General features: G+C 50.2%; 1 protein-coding gene across 1 annotated transcript; it reads left to right on the top strand.

The window, feature by feature from the left end:
- Window positions 1-4,992: 4,992 nt before the first annotated feature.
- Window positions 4,993-15,139, top strand: Lhfpl5 (LHFPL tetraspan subfamily member 5). The gene is made up of 4 exons (XM_041634987.1): window positions 4,993-5,721; window positions 9,743-9,979; window positions 12,814-12,859; window positions 14,601-15,139. The coding sequence occupies exons 1-3, from the start codon at window positions 5,310-5,312 to the stop codon at window positions 12,822-12,824; spliced, it is 660 nt and encodes a 219-aa protein (XP_041490921.1). The 5' UTR covers window positions 4,993-5,309; the 3' UTR covers window positions 12,825-12,859; window positions 14,601-15,139.
- The last annotated feature ends 1,379 nt before the right edge of the window (window positions 15,140-16,518 follow it).

The raw sequence follows: 16,518 nt of genomic DNA on the forward strand, positions 1-16,518 counted from the left end.
GGCATGCACCACCACTCCACTGGCTCCTATTTTTGTTTCACTATAAGGACATGATGTCAAACAGTCTGAGTATTTATTTATGTTCATACTCGCAGGCAAGCGCTATCTCAACCTTGTTCAGAGAAGCTTCTGCAATGTGCAACGGTTCATGCAGAGAATAGTAAAAGTGCTGAGAATTAGTGACTGCTGAGTGCTTAGCCCTAGTGGGATATCTCCATGACCCCTGCAAGGCTTCTGAGAAGAGAGCAGGCAGGAAGAATATAAGAACTTCAAGAAGGGTTGTAGGATGCCATCTTCTGGCCATGAATGGCTGCAGCACCCATGCATGAACTCATCGCGGCAGAGGCTTACCTAAACAGGACCTGCATATCTTTGGGCCTCTCCCTCAACCTACAGTCAATGATGGTGGGGTCCCTGAAGACCTATTGGCAGTTACTGGTTGCTGGCGGAGGGGCCTCTCCCTCAACCTACAGTCAATGATGGTGGGGTCCCTGAAGACCTATTGGCAGTTACTGGTTGCTAGCGGAGGGCATCGTTGGTGGTGAAACCACTGGTAGGGAAATTGGGCTTGTTCAAGTAAATAACCCAAACCCCAGCCATGTTTATTCAAGAAACCTTAATTAAATGTTGTGGGTCAAAAGGAAAAAGAGGAGAAATAGAAGAAGTGCAGTGGGAGGGGTAAGAGCGGATGTGTGTGGGGGTGATCAAAGTACATTCTACATGGGCGCGTAAATTATAGAATAGAAAAATAATACAATGAGGGGGCTGGAGAGATGGTTCAGAGGTTAAGAGCATTGTCTGCTCTTCCAAAGGTCCTGAGTTCAATTCCCAGCAACCACATGGTGGCTCACAACCATCTGTAAAGAGGTCTGGCGCCCTCTGCTGGCCTGCAGGCATACACACAGAAAGAATATTGTATACATAATAAATAAATAAATATTTAAAAAAAAAAAGAAAAAGAAAAAGAATACAATGAACCAGCTTGCAAGTCATCTCATAGGAAAGGCAAACTAGGCTCATTCCTGTTTATGATTAAATCTATTTCTCAAGGACTATGCTCCACCTTTAACCTTAACTACAAATGGTTCTGTACCGCCTGTTCCAGGATTGGCAGTCATGTTTTTGTTTCAAAAAGTTGTTTATAGCCATCTTGCAGCCCTACCTTTGTTTCAAAAGGTTGTTATAGGGCTGGAGAGATGGCTCAGTGGTTAAGAGCACTGGCTGCTCTTCCAGAGGTCCTGAGTTCAATTCCCAGCAACCATCTGTAATGAGATCTGGTGCTCTCCTCTGGTGTGCAGGCATACATGGAGGCAGAATGTTGTATACATAATAAATAAATAAATCTTAAAAAAAGGTTGTTATAACCATGTTGTTATGACTACCTGCTGTTATGACTACCTTCTTATGCCAACCCTGCAATCATGTCTCTGTTTCAGGAGGTTGTGATGATTAAGCGGTTCAGCTATGTTCTGTTCTTGTAACCCCACCTATTTTGGGATATAGAGACCCCCCTGTACCCGTGAGCTATAAAAACCTTGTCTTCCTCAGGCCCAATGTTGACCTCTTGCACCCTTTAGGGGGAGAGAAGCCTGTGTACATGAATGAAAAAGAAAGCTTGCTTTAATTAATTGTTTGCTTTAATTAACTCGACCATAATGATTTGGGTCAGTGGTCTTTCTCCTTACATCTTTGGGATTAACAAATATCCTCACTCTACAGAGACCTCCCTTGCAGTATCCCTCATCACCTACCCCTACCACATGGAAACAGTTACAAGTCTGTTTTCTTCCTCTGTAGTTTAGCCTCCAGGGCCATATGGATGGAGTCCCATACTGCTCTGTTTTTGGTGATCAGGCTTCTGTGACTTAGTGCAGTGAGTTCCTTACATGTTGTGACAGGTGCCCCACCCCTCCACTTCCTCCTTTTTCTCTCTTTTCAATGCTTATAGGGTTCTGTTCTTAGGATTGGCCACAGGACAATGCTAAGAACATGCTCTAAGTCTTTGCATGCTGGTTTTCAAGGTGGGGTTCCACTCTGTAGCCCAGGCTGGCCTCAAGCTCGCGGTGATCCTCTTTTCTCAGTCTCCCAGGAACGGGGATGACAGGTGCACACAGCCACACTCAGCTGCCAAGATGGCCTCTCTCTACTGCTCAGCAGTGGTCTAGTGAACAATGGAACTGCACAGATATATGGCATTTGGATTGTTTCTTAAAAGTTTGGGGCACAGGGCAGTGGTGGCGCACGCCTTTAATCCCAGCACCTAAGAGGCAGAGGCAGGCGAGTCTCTGTGAGTTTGAGGCCAGCCTGGTCTACAGACTGAGTTCCAGGATAGGTTCCAAAGCTACAGAGAAACCCTGTCTTGAACCCCCTCAAAAAATTGGGGGCAATTGCTATACAAAGTGTATGCACATGTACTGGCTAGTTGTTGTGTACTCTAAGTACTTCCAGCAGTGTCTGGAAACACAGTGTTTGTGGTAGTCATGGCAACCAGCATAAGCAGCTGTTGCATGCCCCCCCCCCAAGCTAAGCAGGGTGCTGTGGGGGTGTTGTATCCACTGGCACCCAGGTGAGAAGGAATTCCTTTCTCTGGGGCTAGTTTTGTGATCTAAGCTTTTCTTCCTGTATTTTTTAAGGGGTAAAAGTACAAATCGCTAATTTCCTAGCCTAAGACCTTGTGTCAAATAAAAGTTGGTTAAGTGCAGAATATTCATAGCTTGTTAAGACACAGCAAAGGCCAGTAGATTATGTAAACGAAGACTGCTTTTCCATTTCCCAGTCACCCTGACCCGGATGATACCACAGAAATTATACTAATTACAACATTGATTAATTGGCCAATGGTTCAGGCTATTTCTAGCTAGCTCTTACATCTTATATTAACCCATTTCTATTAAAAGTCAGTTTAAAGAATGGCTTATACCCTGCTGGGGTGTTTTGGGATGAATTCCACTATGAGAAGGAGGAAGGCTATGGGTTCACAAGATTTCCACAGAACTGACAGTAACTATTCAAAAGACAGGTTTTCCTGAAGCTCTGCAAATTGGGTTTCTCACTACTCCCATCCGTGAGTTTGTCCAGTGATCTGTCAGCTGTACTTCTACTGTATAGGGCTTGTGGCTCACAGCAGCAGCTCAGTGTCAACTTGACACAAACTACAGTCATCAGGGAGAAGGAATCCTCAATAGAGAAAATGCCCCTGTAATCCTGGGCTGCGGGCAGGCTTCTAGGGCATTTTCTAAATTGGTGTTGATGACGGAGGGCCAAGCCCATTGTGGGTGGTGCCCCCGGAGCTGGTGGTCCTGGATGCTCTCAGAAAGGAAGCTGAGGAAACTGCAAGGGGCAAGACAGTAAGCAGCACTCTTCATATCCTCTGCATCAGCTTCTGCCTCCAGGTTCCTGGTGTTTCAGTTCCTGTCCTGGCTTCCTTCAGAGATGTGGAAGTGTAAGCCAAACAAACCCTTTCCGCCACAAGTTGCTCTTGGTGGTGGTATTTTACCCCAGCAATAAAAGTCCTTACTAAGACGACAACATGGAAAGGTTTTTGTGTAAACACAAATGTTCGTTTCTCTGGGTGAAATACCCCGGAGTCAGATGTCTGGGTCACATGGCCGATGCCTATTTCAGTCTCCGAGAGGCTCAGTTCTCCACGGGGCTGAACTGATGCACAGCCCACCAGCAGCACAGCCCCACCAGCAGTGTGTGAATTCTGGATGTTTCCCATCCTTTGCTGAATTTATTATCATCATTTCTAAAATGTCTTGGGGGAGGGGCTGGCGAGACGGTGCAGTAGGCAAGCCCACTGGCTTCCAGAACACCCAGGTTCAATTCCCAGCACCCACATGGTGGCTCACAACCTCTGTAACTCCAGTTCTGGAGGGCAAAGACACACATGCAGGCAAAACACCTGCACTAGACATTAGACAAAAATAAGAAAATATTTAAAAAACATTGTATGAGGGGCTGAAGAGATGGCCTGGCACTAGATCTCATTTCAGATGGTTGTGAGCCACCATGTGGTTCCTGGGAATTGAACTCAGTTCCTCTGGAAGAACAGCCAGTGCTCTTAACCGCTGAGCCATCTCTCTAGCCCGGTTTTATTCTTTTATAAGAATAAACTCTTTACATTAGTCATGTAATTATCTACTAAAGCTGGGCATATATGGTTTATTTCTTTGTTGTTGTTTTTTTTTTTTTTTTTTGGAGACAGGATTTTTTTTTTTTTTTTTAACAGGGTTTCTCTGTGTAGCCCTGGCTGTGCTGGAACTCGATCCGCAGACCAGACTGACCTCAAACTCACAGCGATCCACCTGCCTCTGCCTTCCTGGGGGTAAAGGCATGTGCCACCACCTCCCAGTTTGAGGCAGGATCTTACGCAGCCTCTCCTTGAACTTCTGATGCCCCTGCCTCCACCTCCTGAGTGCTGAAATTACAGGTGTGAGCTACCACATCCAGAAAAAAAAAAAAAAAAAATATTCCTAAAAAGAAATCTTCAGCAAAAACAGAAACTCGAGGAGCAAGGCCGGGTGTTGGACACCGAGCTCTGGTGTGGTCTGGGAATGCATTTTGCTCTTCTTTATAGTTGCCGGGGTTATTGCAGTAGCTGAGGTTCATGGTCTTTGAAGGGGGGACGTTATCTAGCCCCCACCAGGCTCGTGGCAATCATTGGCTGGAAGACCGAGCCGAAACCATAGTGGAAACTTGCAGCCCTCGGCATACAGGGTTGGTGGTGGTGGTGAGGGTGGGAGGTGAGGTCCCGGAAGGATGTCTAGGGAGTCCGGGTGTAGAGGCCGGGAAGCGTTTTTACTGCTGGGCTCAGCGGGAGGAATGTGACAGCCCAGCCGCGGCCGCACCCTCTGGGAGGAAGAGAGAGAGAGGGTTGGGTCTCGGGCCTGCTTCCCCTCCTGGCTCCCCGCGCTCGCCGGCCCCGCCCTCCCAGGCCCCGCCCCCGAGCCCTGGCGCTGGCCGTGGTGCTGAAACGCGCGCTCCACAGAGCTAGCCGGGCGTGGCCTACGACTGGGAGCCGGAGGTGCGGGGAGGGCGGCGGCGCAAGCCCAGACTTTGACCGACCTAGAGGAGGCCTCAGACCTGAGACCCTCCGCGTCTGGGGTGACACAGGGTCCTGGGAAGCGCCTTCAGCGAAGTCAAGGTTGACCTTGGCCTGCTGCGCTCCTGGCTAGCCCTGGGCACGCTCACGCTGACCTCAGGCTGCTCTTCACACCAGGCTGAAGTGACCCACACCAGGCCCTGCTCCCTAGAGCTGTACACCCTCCACCAGCCAGTGCCCCTATCCCAGTCCTGCGGCCTTCGCCATGGTGAAGTTGCTGCCAGCGCAGGAGGCCGCCAAGATCTACCACACCAACTACGTGCGCAACTCACGCGCCGTGGGAGTGATGTGGGGCACGCTCACCATCTGCTTCTCCGTGCTGGTCATGGCTCTCTTCATCCAGCCCTACTGGATAGGCGACAGTGTGAGCACACCACAGGCAGGCTACTTCGGCCTCTTCTCCTACTGCGTGGGCAACGTGCTCTCGTCTGAACTCATCTGCAAGGGTGGCCCTCTGGACTTCTCCTCTATCCCCTCCAGAGCCTTCAAGACCGCCATGTTCTTCGTGGCCTTGGCCATGTTCCTCATCATTGGCTCCATCATCTGCTTCAGCCTATTCTTCATCTGTAACACGGCCACGGTCTACAAGATCTGCGCCTGGATGCAGCTGGCTGCAGGTGAGCAGGGTCAGAGGGAGGGCGGGTGGGGCAGACCCAGGGCACAGTGGGAGGGCGGGTGGGGCAGACCCAGGGCACACTTGGCTTCTCATTCCTTCTACTCAAAGTTCCACGGAAGATTCTGAGCACGATGATCCCAGCCCCTGGGAGACAGAGACAAGAGGACAGCTGTGAGTTCCAGCCCAGCCTGGGCTACATTGTGAGACTCTGTGTATTTTTTTTTAAATTTATTTTAACTTTATTTTATGTGTATTGATTTGAAGGTGTCAGATCCCAGGGAACTGGAGTTACAGACAATTGTGAGCTGCCATGTGGGTGCTGGGAATTGAATCTGGGTCATCTGGAAGAGCGGCCAGTACTCTTAACCATTGAGCCATCTCTCCAGTCCCAATGCGAGACTCTGTCTTAAGGAAGAAAATCTGTGAATCATAGAAAGGATGGGGCAGGGACTGCAAGGTGACTCGTGGTGAAGGTTCTGTTGCCATGTCTGACGCCCCAGGTCAACCCCCAGGACTCACATAATGTAAGGAACCAACAAACACCTTTGCATTGTCCTGTGACCTCCAGATTCACATGGTGGCAGGAGCCCGTGAGTGTAAGTGTCACGTGCTCTTACACACACAACTAAAAGTATTTTTAAAAGGCGGGGGGTCCATGCTGTGGCACTGTTTGGTCCACACATGCTATTAAGCTCTGAGCAGGAGAGAAGTACCTTAGAGAGGGCCACACAGCTTTTGGTAGACACAATCACAAGTACCAACACCCACTGCTGCTTCCAGAGGGAGGGGGAAGGCGGCTGCCCTGTGGGCTAGGAGTCAATCCCAAGGCTATGGTGATGGCACTTCCCAGATCTCCACCCTCACTCCCTGCCTCTTCCTACCTCCAACTACTCCCATGGAAGATTCCAGGATTTTGGAGTGCCTCTGGTAGACTGGCTGAGACCTCTCTCCTTAGCGACTTCCTTTCAAGCTCCCCTCTTTTAATGTAGAGTGAGCATCTCTGTCCCTGGATGTGAGCTCTGTATTGAGTCAGTAAGTAGGACACCGTTCTCTGAGGTGGAGGTGCACAGGCTACCCCGGGCCGTTTAACACCGTATCAGGTAGGCAGTTGCTTGTGAGGGTCCCAAGGCAAGGCAATCCCCTGCCCACTTTTCTGCTCCAGTCTCAGGTGACCCTCTTGGTCCTTGGGTCAGTTGATCTTGGTCTCCATTGGAGTTCAGGAAGAGATGACTGATACCCTTCAGCAGCCTTTGGTCTCTTAGTCCCTTAGCACCCACAGATGCCCCTCAGCGGTGGTGAAGATTGGCGGCTGGAGCCGGGCGGTGGTGGCGCACGCCTTTAATCCCAGCACTCGGGAGGCAGAGGTAGGCGGATCTCTGTGAGTTCGAGGCCAGCCTGGTCTACAAGAGCTAGTTTCAGGACAGGAACCAAAAAAAGCTACGGAGAAACCCTGTCTCAAAAATAAATAAAAAAAAAATAAAAAAAGATTGGCGGCTGGAGTCAAAGCATCGGGCTATCTTTAGTTAAAGTAGTATTACCTTGGCGGGGGTCAGAAGGTGTCAAAAACAGGAGTCTGAATTTCAGGCCGGCGGAGCTGAAGGGGACTCCAGCTATGGATGAGGAACTAGATTGACAGAGGGGGTTAGAGTTGGTCAAGGCTATAGCAGGCCAGAGAGCAAATCAGAGCCTGGGAGAATTAAGGATTCTCCCAAATTAGATGTATTCTAAGACTGTTTCTGTTGTTGTTGTTTTGAGATAGGGTTCCTTTATGTATCCATGACTGTCCTGGTACTCACTCTGTAGACTTAGCTGGCTTTGAACTCACAGAGCTCTACCTGCCTCTGCCTCCTGAGTGCTCGACTTAAAGCCATGGGTCACCATTGCCCAATTTCTAAGACTGCTTTTATTGAAACCCATATTTTATAAGCACGATTCACAAAATACTTCATTTTTTGGAGAAGCCTCACACAACCCAGTAGTGAGTGTTCCTGCATTTACAAGGTCCTGATTCAGGCTTGGTGAGCCCTTAGCAAGCAAAGACAAACTTAATAATCCCCTGTCTGGTATGCAGGCCACACACCTGGCCTGAGTTCCTTCCAACCCAAGCCATCTCCAAGCCTTGCTGAGCGGTAGGGACAGCAGGCCATGGTGGTTATATCAGGGACAACAGTGGTTATATCAGTAAGGGGCCATGAAGCTCCAAAGAGTAGTGGGTGGGTGTGCTTGCCAGCTGCTCTGCCCCTCGGGGATACAGGATGCTAGAGATACGCCATCCTTTCCCAGCGCTGCCTGCCCCCATGCCAGCATCTCTCAACAGGTGTGTTTGCTGAGCAGGAGCAGGAGGAAGGCCTGGGTGGAGGAGCCCCCCAGTAATTTGAGCCAGATTCTATCTGGGCCACAGAGCTGAAATACTGATACCAGAGGTGGCCGGGTGCCATCCCATGAAGCATTGATGGGCTGAGGGCAGAGGTGGTGTTGTGTTCCATCCTGTGTTGAGAGGAGAGGGGAGGGTTGAAGAGGTGTGCCCCATGAATCTGTTACCTCAAAATTTTCCACAAAGCCAGAGAACAGGGCAAGGGTAAGGGAGAGCAAAATTGACGCCCTTACAAAACTGAGGGAATGAAGCTTCAAAGACTGATGGAGCTCGGGGCGTGGGCCAAGCATGGGCTCAGTTGCCTTCCCTGAATCTTGGTAACCTCCCATCTTAGTGAATTTAGGTTATTATAACAAATTCCCAGAGGCGAGGGGGCATTTATTTCTCATGGCCCTGGAGGTTGGATGATTGAGCTCAGGTTGGTACAGGGTGGCTCCGGTGTCATCTTCCAGCTGACTTCTTACTCTGCCCACAATGGAAGGAAAGGTAGGAAGTCTCTCTGGGTCCCTTTTATAAGGGTGCTAATCCCATGTATGGGGGCTTTGTCTCATGAGCTAATTACTTCCCAAAGTCCCACATTCCAAGGGTTAGAATTTCAAATATACAGGTTTGGGGGGATTCAAAGCATTCAGCCTGGTACACCTGATCTGTAGGGTCTGGTGATGGTGCCCCCATCCCTTGGAGAACCGGTGAGGATGATACAACACATGAGAAGCATTTTATAAGTATTTGGCAAATGTGGAACCCACAGGCATGTGTGCTGAGACTTCCAACTGCAGTGGACCGAAGCACAGCTCTCTCTTGTGCTGTGCGCCCTCTGGCATCACTGAGGACTCTACTTTCACTGCTCATGGCCGCCTTTGCCAGTCTTTACTGCAGAGGGAAAGGGCAAGGAGGGCGCTTGAAGGAAGTGAGAAGCCAGGGATGTGGCTGGCCCCCGTATTCAGTCAAAGGGCCCGAGTTGTGAGGTGTACCCTGAACAATGAAAGGTTTTGCTGATCCAGACCAGCTCCTGCCCCATCATTATACTTACTTCAGAGACGGAGGGAGAGCGAGCATCTCTCAGAAGAGATGCATCTTGGGACCAGATGCTGGAGGGCTCTGGAACCAGAGTAGGCTTTGTCTTGCTGAATTCAGGGTGAGATTGGAAGAGGGACAGAGGGCCACCTGGTGTGGGGTGGAGCCACTTGGTATGGGGCAGAGCCGCCTGGTGTGGGGCAGAGCCGCCTGGTGTGGGGCAGAGCCGCCTGGCTGAGGAGCCCCGCCATGCAGCTATCCTGATGGCTAGTTCCCAGGACTTCAGCTTGGTGAGCTTCAGCTTCTCCACTTGTATTTTTTTTTTTTTTTTTTTTTTTTTTTGGTTTTTCGAGACAGGGTTTCTCTGTGGTTTTGGAGCCTGTCCTGGAACTAGCTCTTGTAGACCAGGCTGGTCTCGAACTCACAAAGATCCGCCTGCCTCTGCCTCCCAAGTGCTGGGATTAAAGGCGTGCGCCACCACCGCCCGGCTCCACTTGTATTTTACATGGATGGAAGAAGCGGTTCCCAATGCTGGCCCAGAGACCAGGGAGGTGACAAGAGTAGTTCAAGGTGAGGGAGGCGTCAGGGGCATGTCCAGTCTGACCCCACTGCTGCCCTCTTGTCTTCTCAGCCACAGGCCTAATGATCGGATGCCTGGTCTACCCCGACGGCTGGGACTCCAGCGAGGTACGGCGCATGTGTGGTGAGCAGACTGGCAAGTACACACTGGGCCACTGCACCATCCGCTGGGCCTTCATGCTGGCCATCCTTAGTATTGGAGACGCTCTCATCCTCTCCTTCTTGGCTTTCGTGCTGGGCTATCGACAGGACAAGCTCCTCCCTGATGACTACAAGGCAGATGGGAAAGGTATCTGTCTTCCTCTTGGGACTGTGGGTGGAGAGGTGGGTGAGATCGTGGCTCTCACAAGTCAAGTGTGTCTAGGTCCCTGGAGTTGAGACAAGACCAGGAACTGCCTGTCCTCCCTGAGCAAGGCCGTCAGTGGAAGGTTGAAAGCTGGCAGGCCATTCAGAAAAGGCCCATGAGGAGGAGACAGCCTTAATACGGCTGAGGGGGGCAGATGGGGTCCTCCCAGGAGGCACTGAAGCTGGGTTAAGTCATGGTGGTGTTGTCAGGTGGACAGAAAGGTGGGGTAGAAGGCACAAGCTGATGGAGAAGGTTGGGGGTGGGGAGTGTGCGTGTGGTCTTGGAAACATGACGGTACAGAACGGACAGCTCCTGAAGAGGAGATGGGGCACATGGGCTCCCAGGCTCCCCTCTTCTCTCTTGTCCATCCAACTCAATTTGTCACCAGCCAGCTATTTCTGACGGGGGTGTGGAGGTGGAAAGTTGGGGCAATATGGACACGGACCTGTGGGAAACCTTCCCTGACTGCTTTGTGTTGGCCTCCTGTTGTCTGGGACTTTCTGCCCATCTGCACTGTCCTGAGGGGCTCTTTCCAGTGTCAGCGTTAACCCAGCCAGAGGACAGCATCTGCCTCACAGCTCCAAGGAATTCCGAAATGCTCTTCCTAGCAGGGGCCACCATCATGCCTGAGACACCTTAGGGATCTCACCAGCCTCCTGAGAGCAGTGCCAACACACCAGCCCTTGGATCTGGACGAGAGACAGTAGGCAGCCTCTTGCCCCTGCGGGGCCCGGGACCAAGAACACTCCTGCATAGGAGAGACTGGAAGCCTAGAGGACAGCCTTCTCTAGCTGAGCCTGGCCCGGCCATCTCTGTGACTAGTGATGGGAACTGTACATTGCCAGAGCTAGATCAACATCTCTTTCCTTCACGGGGGGCTCCTGAAGCTACTGGGTCCCCCCCAGGACCCCATTTAGGGAAAGAAACTGAAGCTGGTCTTTACAAGATGCCTTTCCCATGCAAGACCCGGGTGAGGTTTGCTTGCAGGGGCCGATGTCATTACCATTTGCAGGGCATGGGGGGCAATGTAGGGCTCCAGCAGCATCTTCTCCAGACTTCAGGCTTTTCCAGGAAGGCGTAGGGGCAGTTGGGAGCACGGTGCCTGTGCGTAGTTCTCAGCCTCCAGGCAAAGCGATCCTTAAATTTGTCTTCGTATATGCAAGTGTTCTTAACTGTTCACATTCTTTCTCTTCCAGAAGATTTACTTAGTCAAAGAGAAGCAGTTGTCCACACAAACTTTCTCTGAAGAATAGCTTACACAGATGGCCTTTACTGAGTAAAATGGCAGTCGCTGCCTTCCCCTCCTCTTACTCCCATGCACTGTCTTCAGTCTCTCCACTGACTCTCTTCATTTCTCCTGGAGGAATTCGGCAGAATCACAGTATGGGGTAGACACTGGGACGAGCAGAGTGTTTTAGAAGTGCTTTGACCGTGAAGAATCCTTGTGAAACCGGGGTTGTTTTGCTGAAGGGCACTATAGGCACCCAGGTGCACTGTGTGGTTTTCAATACACAATTATCCAAGGACCTCACGTGAGCCTGCGCGGCATCTTGTGACCAAAGGTGTGGGCTGGCTACACATTCCCGCGCTGTCGCCCAGGGCTGGCTCGGTTTCTGCTGTAGCCGAGTGAGCACAGCTGGCTAACAGCCTCCAGTTGGAGCACAGAGCAGGACAAGGAGCCTGGCTCAGCTCTGCCCCTTCCCTTCTTGGCCAGGGCAGCAGTGTTTTGAGCAGCCGTGGAACTACTGGCTTCCTGGGTCTGGAAGAGGAAGCATGGGCTTTGCTGTCAGACCAGGATTTCAGTGTTTGACTCCACTGTTCTCTAGCTGCCTAGATTTTTTGAACAATTTTTCTTAACCTTTTGCCCCATGTTTTATAGAGACAGGGTTTCTCTGTGTAGCCCTGGCTGTCCTGGAACTCTATCTGTACATCAGGCTGGCCTCAAACTCACAGAGATCCATCTGCTTCTGCCTCCCAAGTGCTGGGATTAAAGATGCATGCCACCACCACCTGGCTTATTTTCTTTTTCTTTTATGTGTATGGGTGTTTTAGTTCATGTATGTCTGTGCATTATATGTGTGAAATACATGAAAGCCAAAAGAGGGTGTCAGATCACCTGGGAGTGGAGTTACAGACAGCTGTGAGCTGCCCTCTAGGTGCTGGGAATGGAACCTGCGTCCTCTAAGAACAGGAAGTGCTCTTAACCACTGAGCCAACTTTTTAGGCACTGAACTTCAAATTCTGCATCCAAGCGCGAAAGCCATCAAGTTCTATGCTTAGTGAGTTAACGTCGTATTGACTGTATTAGTTAGTAAAGGGGAGGTTGTGCTGGGTGTGAGGATCGTCTCTCCCGGCTTCTGTGTCTCTCTTTTTCCTCTCCCCTCCTGGCCCAGCGCGTGACATCTCCAGCACTTCAGGTCCTACGGCCACAGCGGCCAGTGCAGGGTGTTAGCACTGTAAGCACAAAGTGCATCCCAGTGAGGACGGCCATCTCCTAATTTACAATTACTAGCTGAAAATGCAGCCCTCTTCTTGAATGCCAACAAGAGGCTCTTTAGAAAGAGGAATCTAGGAGGGCAGTGGTGGCGCACACCTTTAATGCCAGCATTCGGGACGCAGAGGCAGGCGGATCTCTGAGTCTGAGCCTAGTCCACAGAGTTCCAGGACAGCTAGGGCTACACAGAGAAGACAAAACAAAAATAAACAAACAACAAAAAGGCAGAAAACAAAGAATCTGATGGTGGCGGAACATGCAGGGCTTTCTGTTCTCTTTCCAGAGGAAGTCTGACGTGACTGAGGCCTGGCGAGGCACACTTCGGGCAGGTGAGTCTGCAGGGGCTGACTCAGGGGAGGGGGCTGTTTGGGGTTCATGACCTAGGTTCTGAGAGGTGAAACCGCCAAGGGTTACTCTCACAAACCGGTGGAGCCTGGCAAGCAGGACAGAGCATTCTCGGAAGCCACTGTCATGATGTGGACTCTTGTTCTCAGGAAGACTTTTAAGAGATTGTAAGAAACATCTCAGAAAACCTAATGCAGCAGAAAATAAGCCACGGAGGGAAAAAAAGCAATGCTCAATAAAGATAATCTCGTAGAAATACTAGCATTATTTGGCATACCAAATACGAAGTTTATCTCTGTTCCTGTACAGCTGGAGACACTGATGGAGCAGTTTCAGAGTGATCCCAAAGGAAGCATGGGGTATTGATTTCCTTTTCTTTTTTGTTATGGAGACAGGGTTCTCTATGTAGCTCCATCTGACGTGGTACTCACTATGTAGACCAGATTGACCCCAAACTTACAGATATCCACCTGCTTCTATCTCCCTAAGTACTAGGGCTAAAGGCATAGCCACCACACCCATCCTTGTATTGATTTCTTTATTACCTTTTATCTTCCAAAATAACTTAGTAGTTAAGAGAAAAACAAACAAAAACCAGAAACCACCTCTTCTTCCCAAGTGTCATCTCTAATACATGCCATTTATTGAGGATCAGGTGGTCAGTGTGCACACGAATTATATTCATTTAATCAATTCTTATTTGGGGATGTGCCTTTCAGTCCTTGGCTCTGATGGTGATGATGGTAATGGGGGTGGTAAGGATTGTGAGGACGGTGGTGGTGAGGACGGTGGTGATGAGGAAGGCGATGGTGATGGTGATAGTGGTGGTGGTGGCGAGGATGGTGATGAGGACAACAGTGGTGGCAGTGCTGTGATCATCAACGCAGCCCCTGCTCCATACAGGGCAGCCCCACCCCTGTGCTTCAGGTCACTGGAGAGTCTGTCCAAAGGCAGTTCTGCCATAGTAGGAGGGAACCACAGACAGTACTTCGAGACAGATTCCTGGAGCAGGAATCACACGGGAAAAGCACAGCTGGGTGTCTCCAGTGTCTGCCAGGAGCCCCACGCCAGCAGCTGGTGCGCCACTTTCTAAGCTGACCCCGTTACCTGTGGATACTCACTCGGATGCTGTTCTAACTTGCTTCTGAGTGGGATCACTGAATCGCAGGAAACTCACTCTCTCCACCCACGCCGTCATGGTCACTGTGATGCTGGTGAATCCATCTTTTGCTACACTAGAATCAGGAATTCCTTCCTGGGCAAGGGTGAAGCTGAAGTGTGACCATACACACACGCACATTTACATTTATTTTGTGTGTGTGTGTATACGTTTGTGGGGGTCAACAACACAGGAAAGTGGCTGGTTCTCTCCTTCCACCATATGGGTCCCTGGTATTGAACCTGGGTTGTCAGGCTTGGCAGTAAGCACCTTTACTCACTAGGACATCTTGCTGGGCCTGTATTTTTTTAATTGGCTTTTTTTAATTGTTTGTATGTTTTTTTTGTTTTTTTTTTTGTTTTCTGAAACAAGGTTTCTCTACATAATAGCCCTGGCTATCCTGAACTTGCTATGTAGACCAGGTTGGCCTGGAACTCGTAGAGATCTGCCTGCCTCTGCCTTCCGAGGGCTTGGATTAAAGGCTTAATCACCACCACCACCCGGCTTAACTGGCTTTTAAAATGTCATTTTATAACCTAGTTGTCTTTTGTCTTTTCCCTTTTCAGGACATTATTTCCCTGGCAAAGAAAATCATAACTCAGATCTTCAAAGATGAAAACTTCCCCTCCAGCTTCCTACTCTCAGACCTTTCAGCCTGAGGCACAGAGTCCCAGGACAGAGTAGAACCCGTCAGTCTCCCGCTGCGCAGACAACTGTCCACAGCAGACACCACCACAGAAGGTGCAGCAATCCACAAGACGGCAGTCAGGGCTGAGTGGCTGAGGGTGCTTCCCCACAGAGACCCACGGCCTCTTCTCAGCTAGCGTTTCCCATCAGCAGGCTACCTCACTCTTTGGTGACCTCTCTGCTGGACATTAAGTTTATGATCCATGTCTGTGGGTCAGCAGCGCTGCTTTGCCTTCCCTTGTTTTCATATTGCTGCCCAGAGATGGATGAGGAATAGAGAGCAAACATAGGCTCAGGAACTTCCCAAGTTCAGCCGGGCAGTGGTGGTGCATGCCTTTAATCTTACCACTTAGGCAAAGGCAGGCAGATCTCTGTGAGTTCGAGGCCAACATGATCTACAAAGTGAGTCCAGGACAGCCAGGGCTACACAGAGAAACCCTGCCTCAAAAAGCAAAACAATAGGGGCTGGAGAGATGGCTCAGAGGTTAAGAGCATTGCCTGCTCTTCCAAAGGTCCTGAGTTCAATTCCCAGCAACCACATGGTGGCTCACAACCATCTGTAATGAGGTCTGATGCCCTCTTCTGGCCTGCAGACATACACACAGACAGAATATTGTATACATAATAAATAAATAAATATTTAAAAAAAAAAGCAAAACAATACATATGTCCCCCAAAAATGCATTCCCAAGTTCAATCTGACTCCTCATTGGAATCAAAACTTGTATTTCCCACAGTGCCCAGCATCCCAGCCAGATGGCTTCTGGCTTCAGAAATTTGCCATTTACATAGAAATAAATTTCCACAGTATGATCTAGCATTCCTGTGAGAAACTTGGGATTTGAAAAGCCTGCTGGGTGATCTTCTGCCAGGGAACAGACATAGCTGTGTGCTGAGCTGCCCTCTCAACTAGCTCAGAGCAGACAGGCTCTAGAGGGAGGAGCCAGGAGGAGGGTGTGACTCTTGCCCAGCAGGACCTGACCCCCAACACTGATAAGGCAGGGTGGTACACACCTATAATGCCAGCATGTGGTAGCGGCAGAACCAGTAGGAGTGCAAAGCCATCTCTGATGACAAAGCAAGTATGAGGCCAGCCTAAACTACTTGAGACCCTGTCTCAAAAACCTAACAAAATCTCCCTACACAACTATCAGATGTGGTGGAGTTTCCTTGTTTGTTAAGGCTGAAGATCTCAAGGCTAGCCTGGGGTTGAGAAGCAGGTTACATACACTGACTGTGTCAAAAGTAAAAACCAGTCTCTGGGTGAGATGAACTTGGACTCTTCAGTCTTCACTACTGCCTTCACTAGTCACCACGCAATGACACGTGGCCCAGAAGCCAGGGGCTCAGCACAACACTGACCTGACTTGAGCCCAGCAAAGCCGGTGGGATCTTCAGACTGTTGACTTCCTCCTCCACAGGAGGCCACTCAGGGAGCCTGCTTCCTCAGAAGGGCCCAAAGGCAAACAAGACAGCACCGGGGAGTCGCCGAAAAAAGCCACGCCTCTTCCTCCCCCAGTGTGTGAGCAGATGCGTGTGTACGAACGTGCACCAGAGGCACATGTGCTTGTTCATACAGTCTCCACATAATAACTTGCTATGCAGACCAGGCTGGTTTTGAACTGTGTCACCTGCCTGTCTCTGTTGGGATTAAAAGTGTGCTACCATGCCTTGCTCTCTCACTGAACCAGGAATTTACTGGGTGAGCTTCAGCGATGGAATTATAGCCGCCTGTCGCCACACCAGGCTTGTGTGCGGGGAATCCAAACTCACTAAAGCGTCATCTTCCCGGGTCTG

Source organism: Microtus oregoni, unplaced genomic scaffold (assembly GCF_018167655.1).
Source record: "Microtus oregoni isolate MIOR12 unplaced genomic scaffold, Mior012 000046F_ref0000063, whole genome shotgun sequence".
Classification (NCBI taxonomy): Eukaryota; Metazoa; Chordata; class Mammalia; order Rodentia; family Cricetidae; genus Microtus; species Microtus oregoni.

Excerpts from the sequence above, each read along its gene's own strand:
- Lhfpl5 (XM_041634987.1), top strand. The coding sequence starts at position 5,310 with ATGGTGAAGTTGCTGCCAGCGCAGGAGGCCGCCAAGATCTACCACACC. Across the intron at positions 5,722-9,742 it reads CTGGATGCAGCTGGCTGCAG|CCACAGGCCTAATGATCGGA; the intron begins GTGAGCAGGGTC and ends TTGTCTTCTCAG.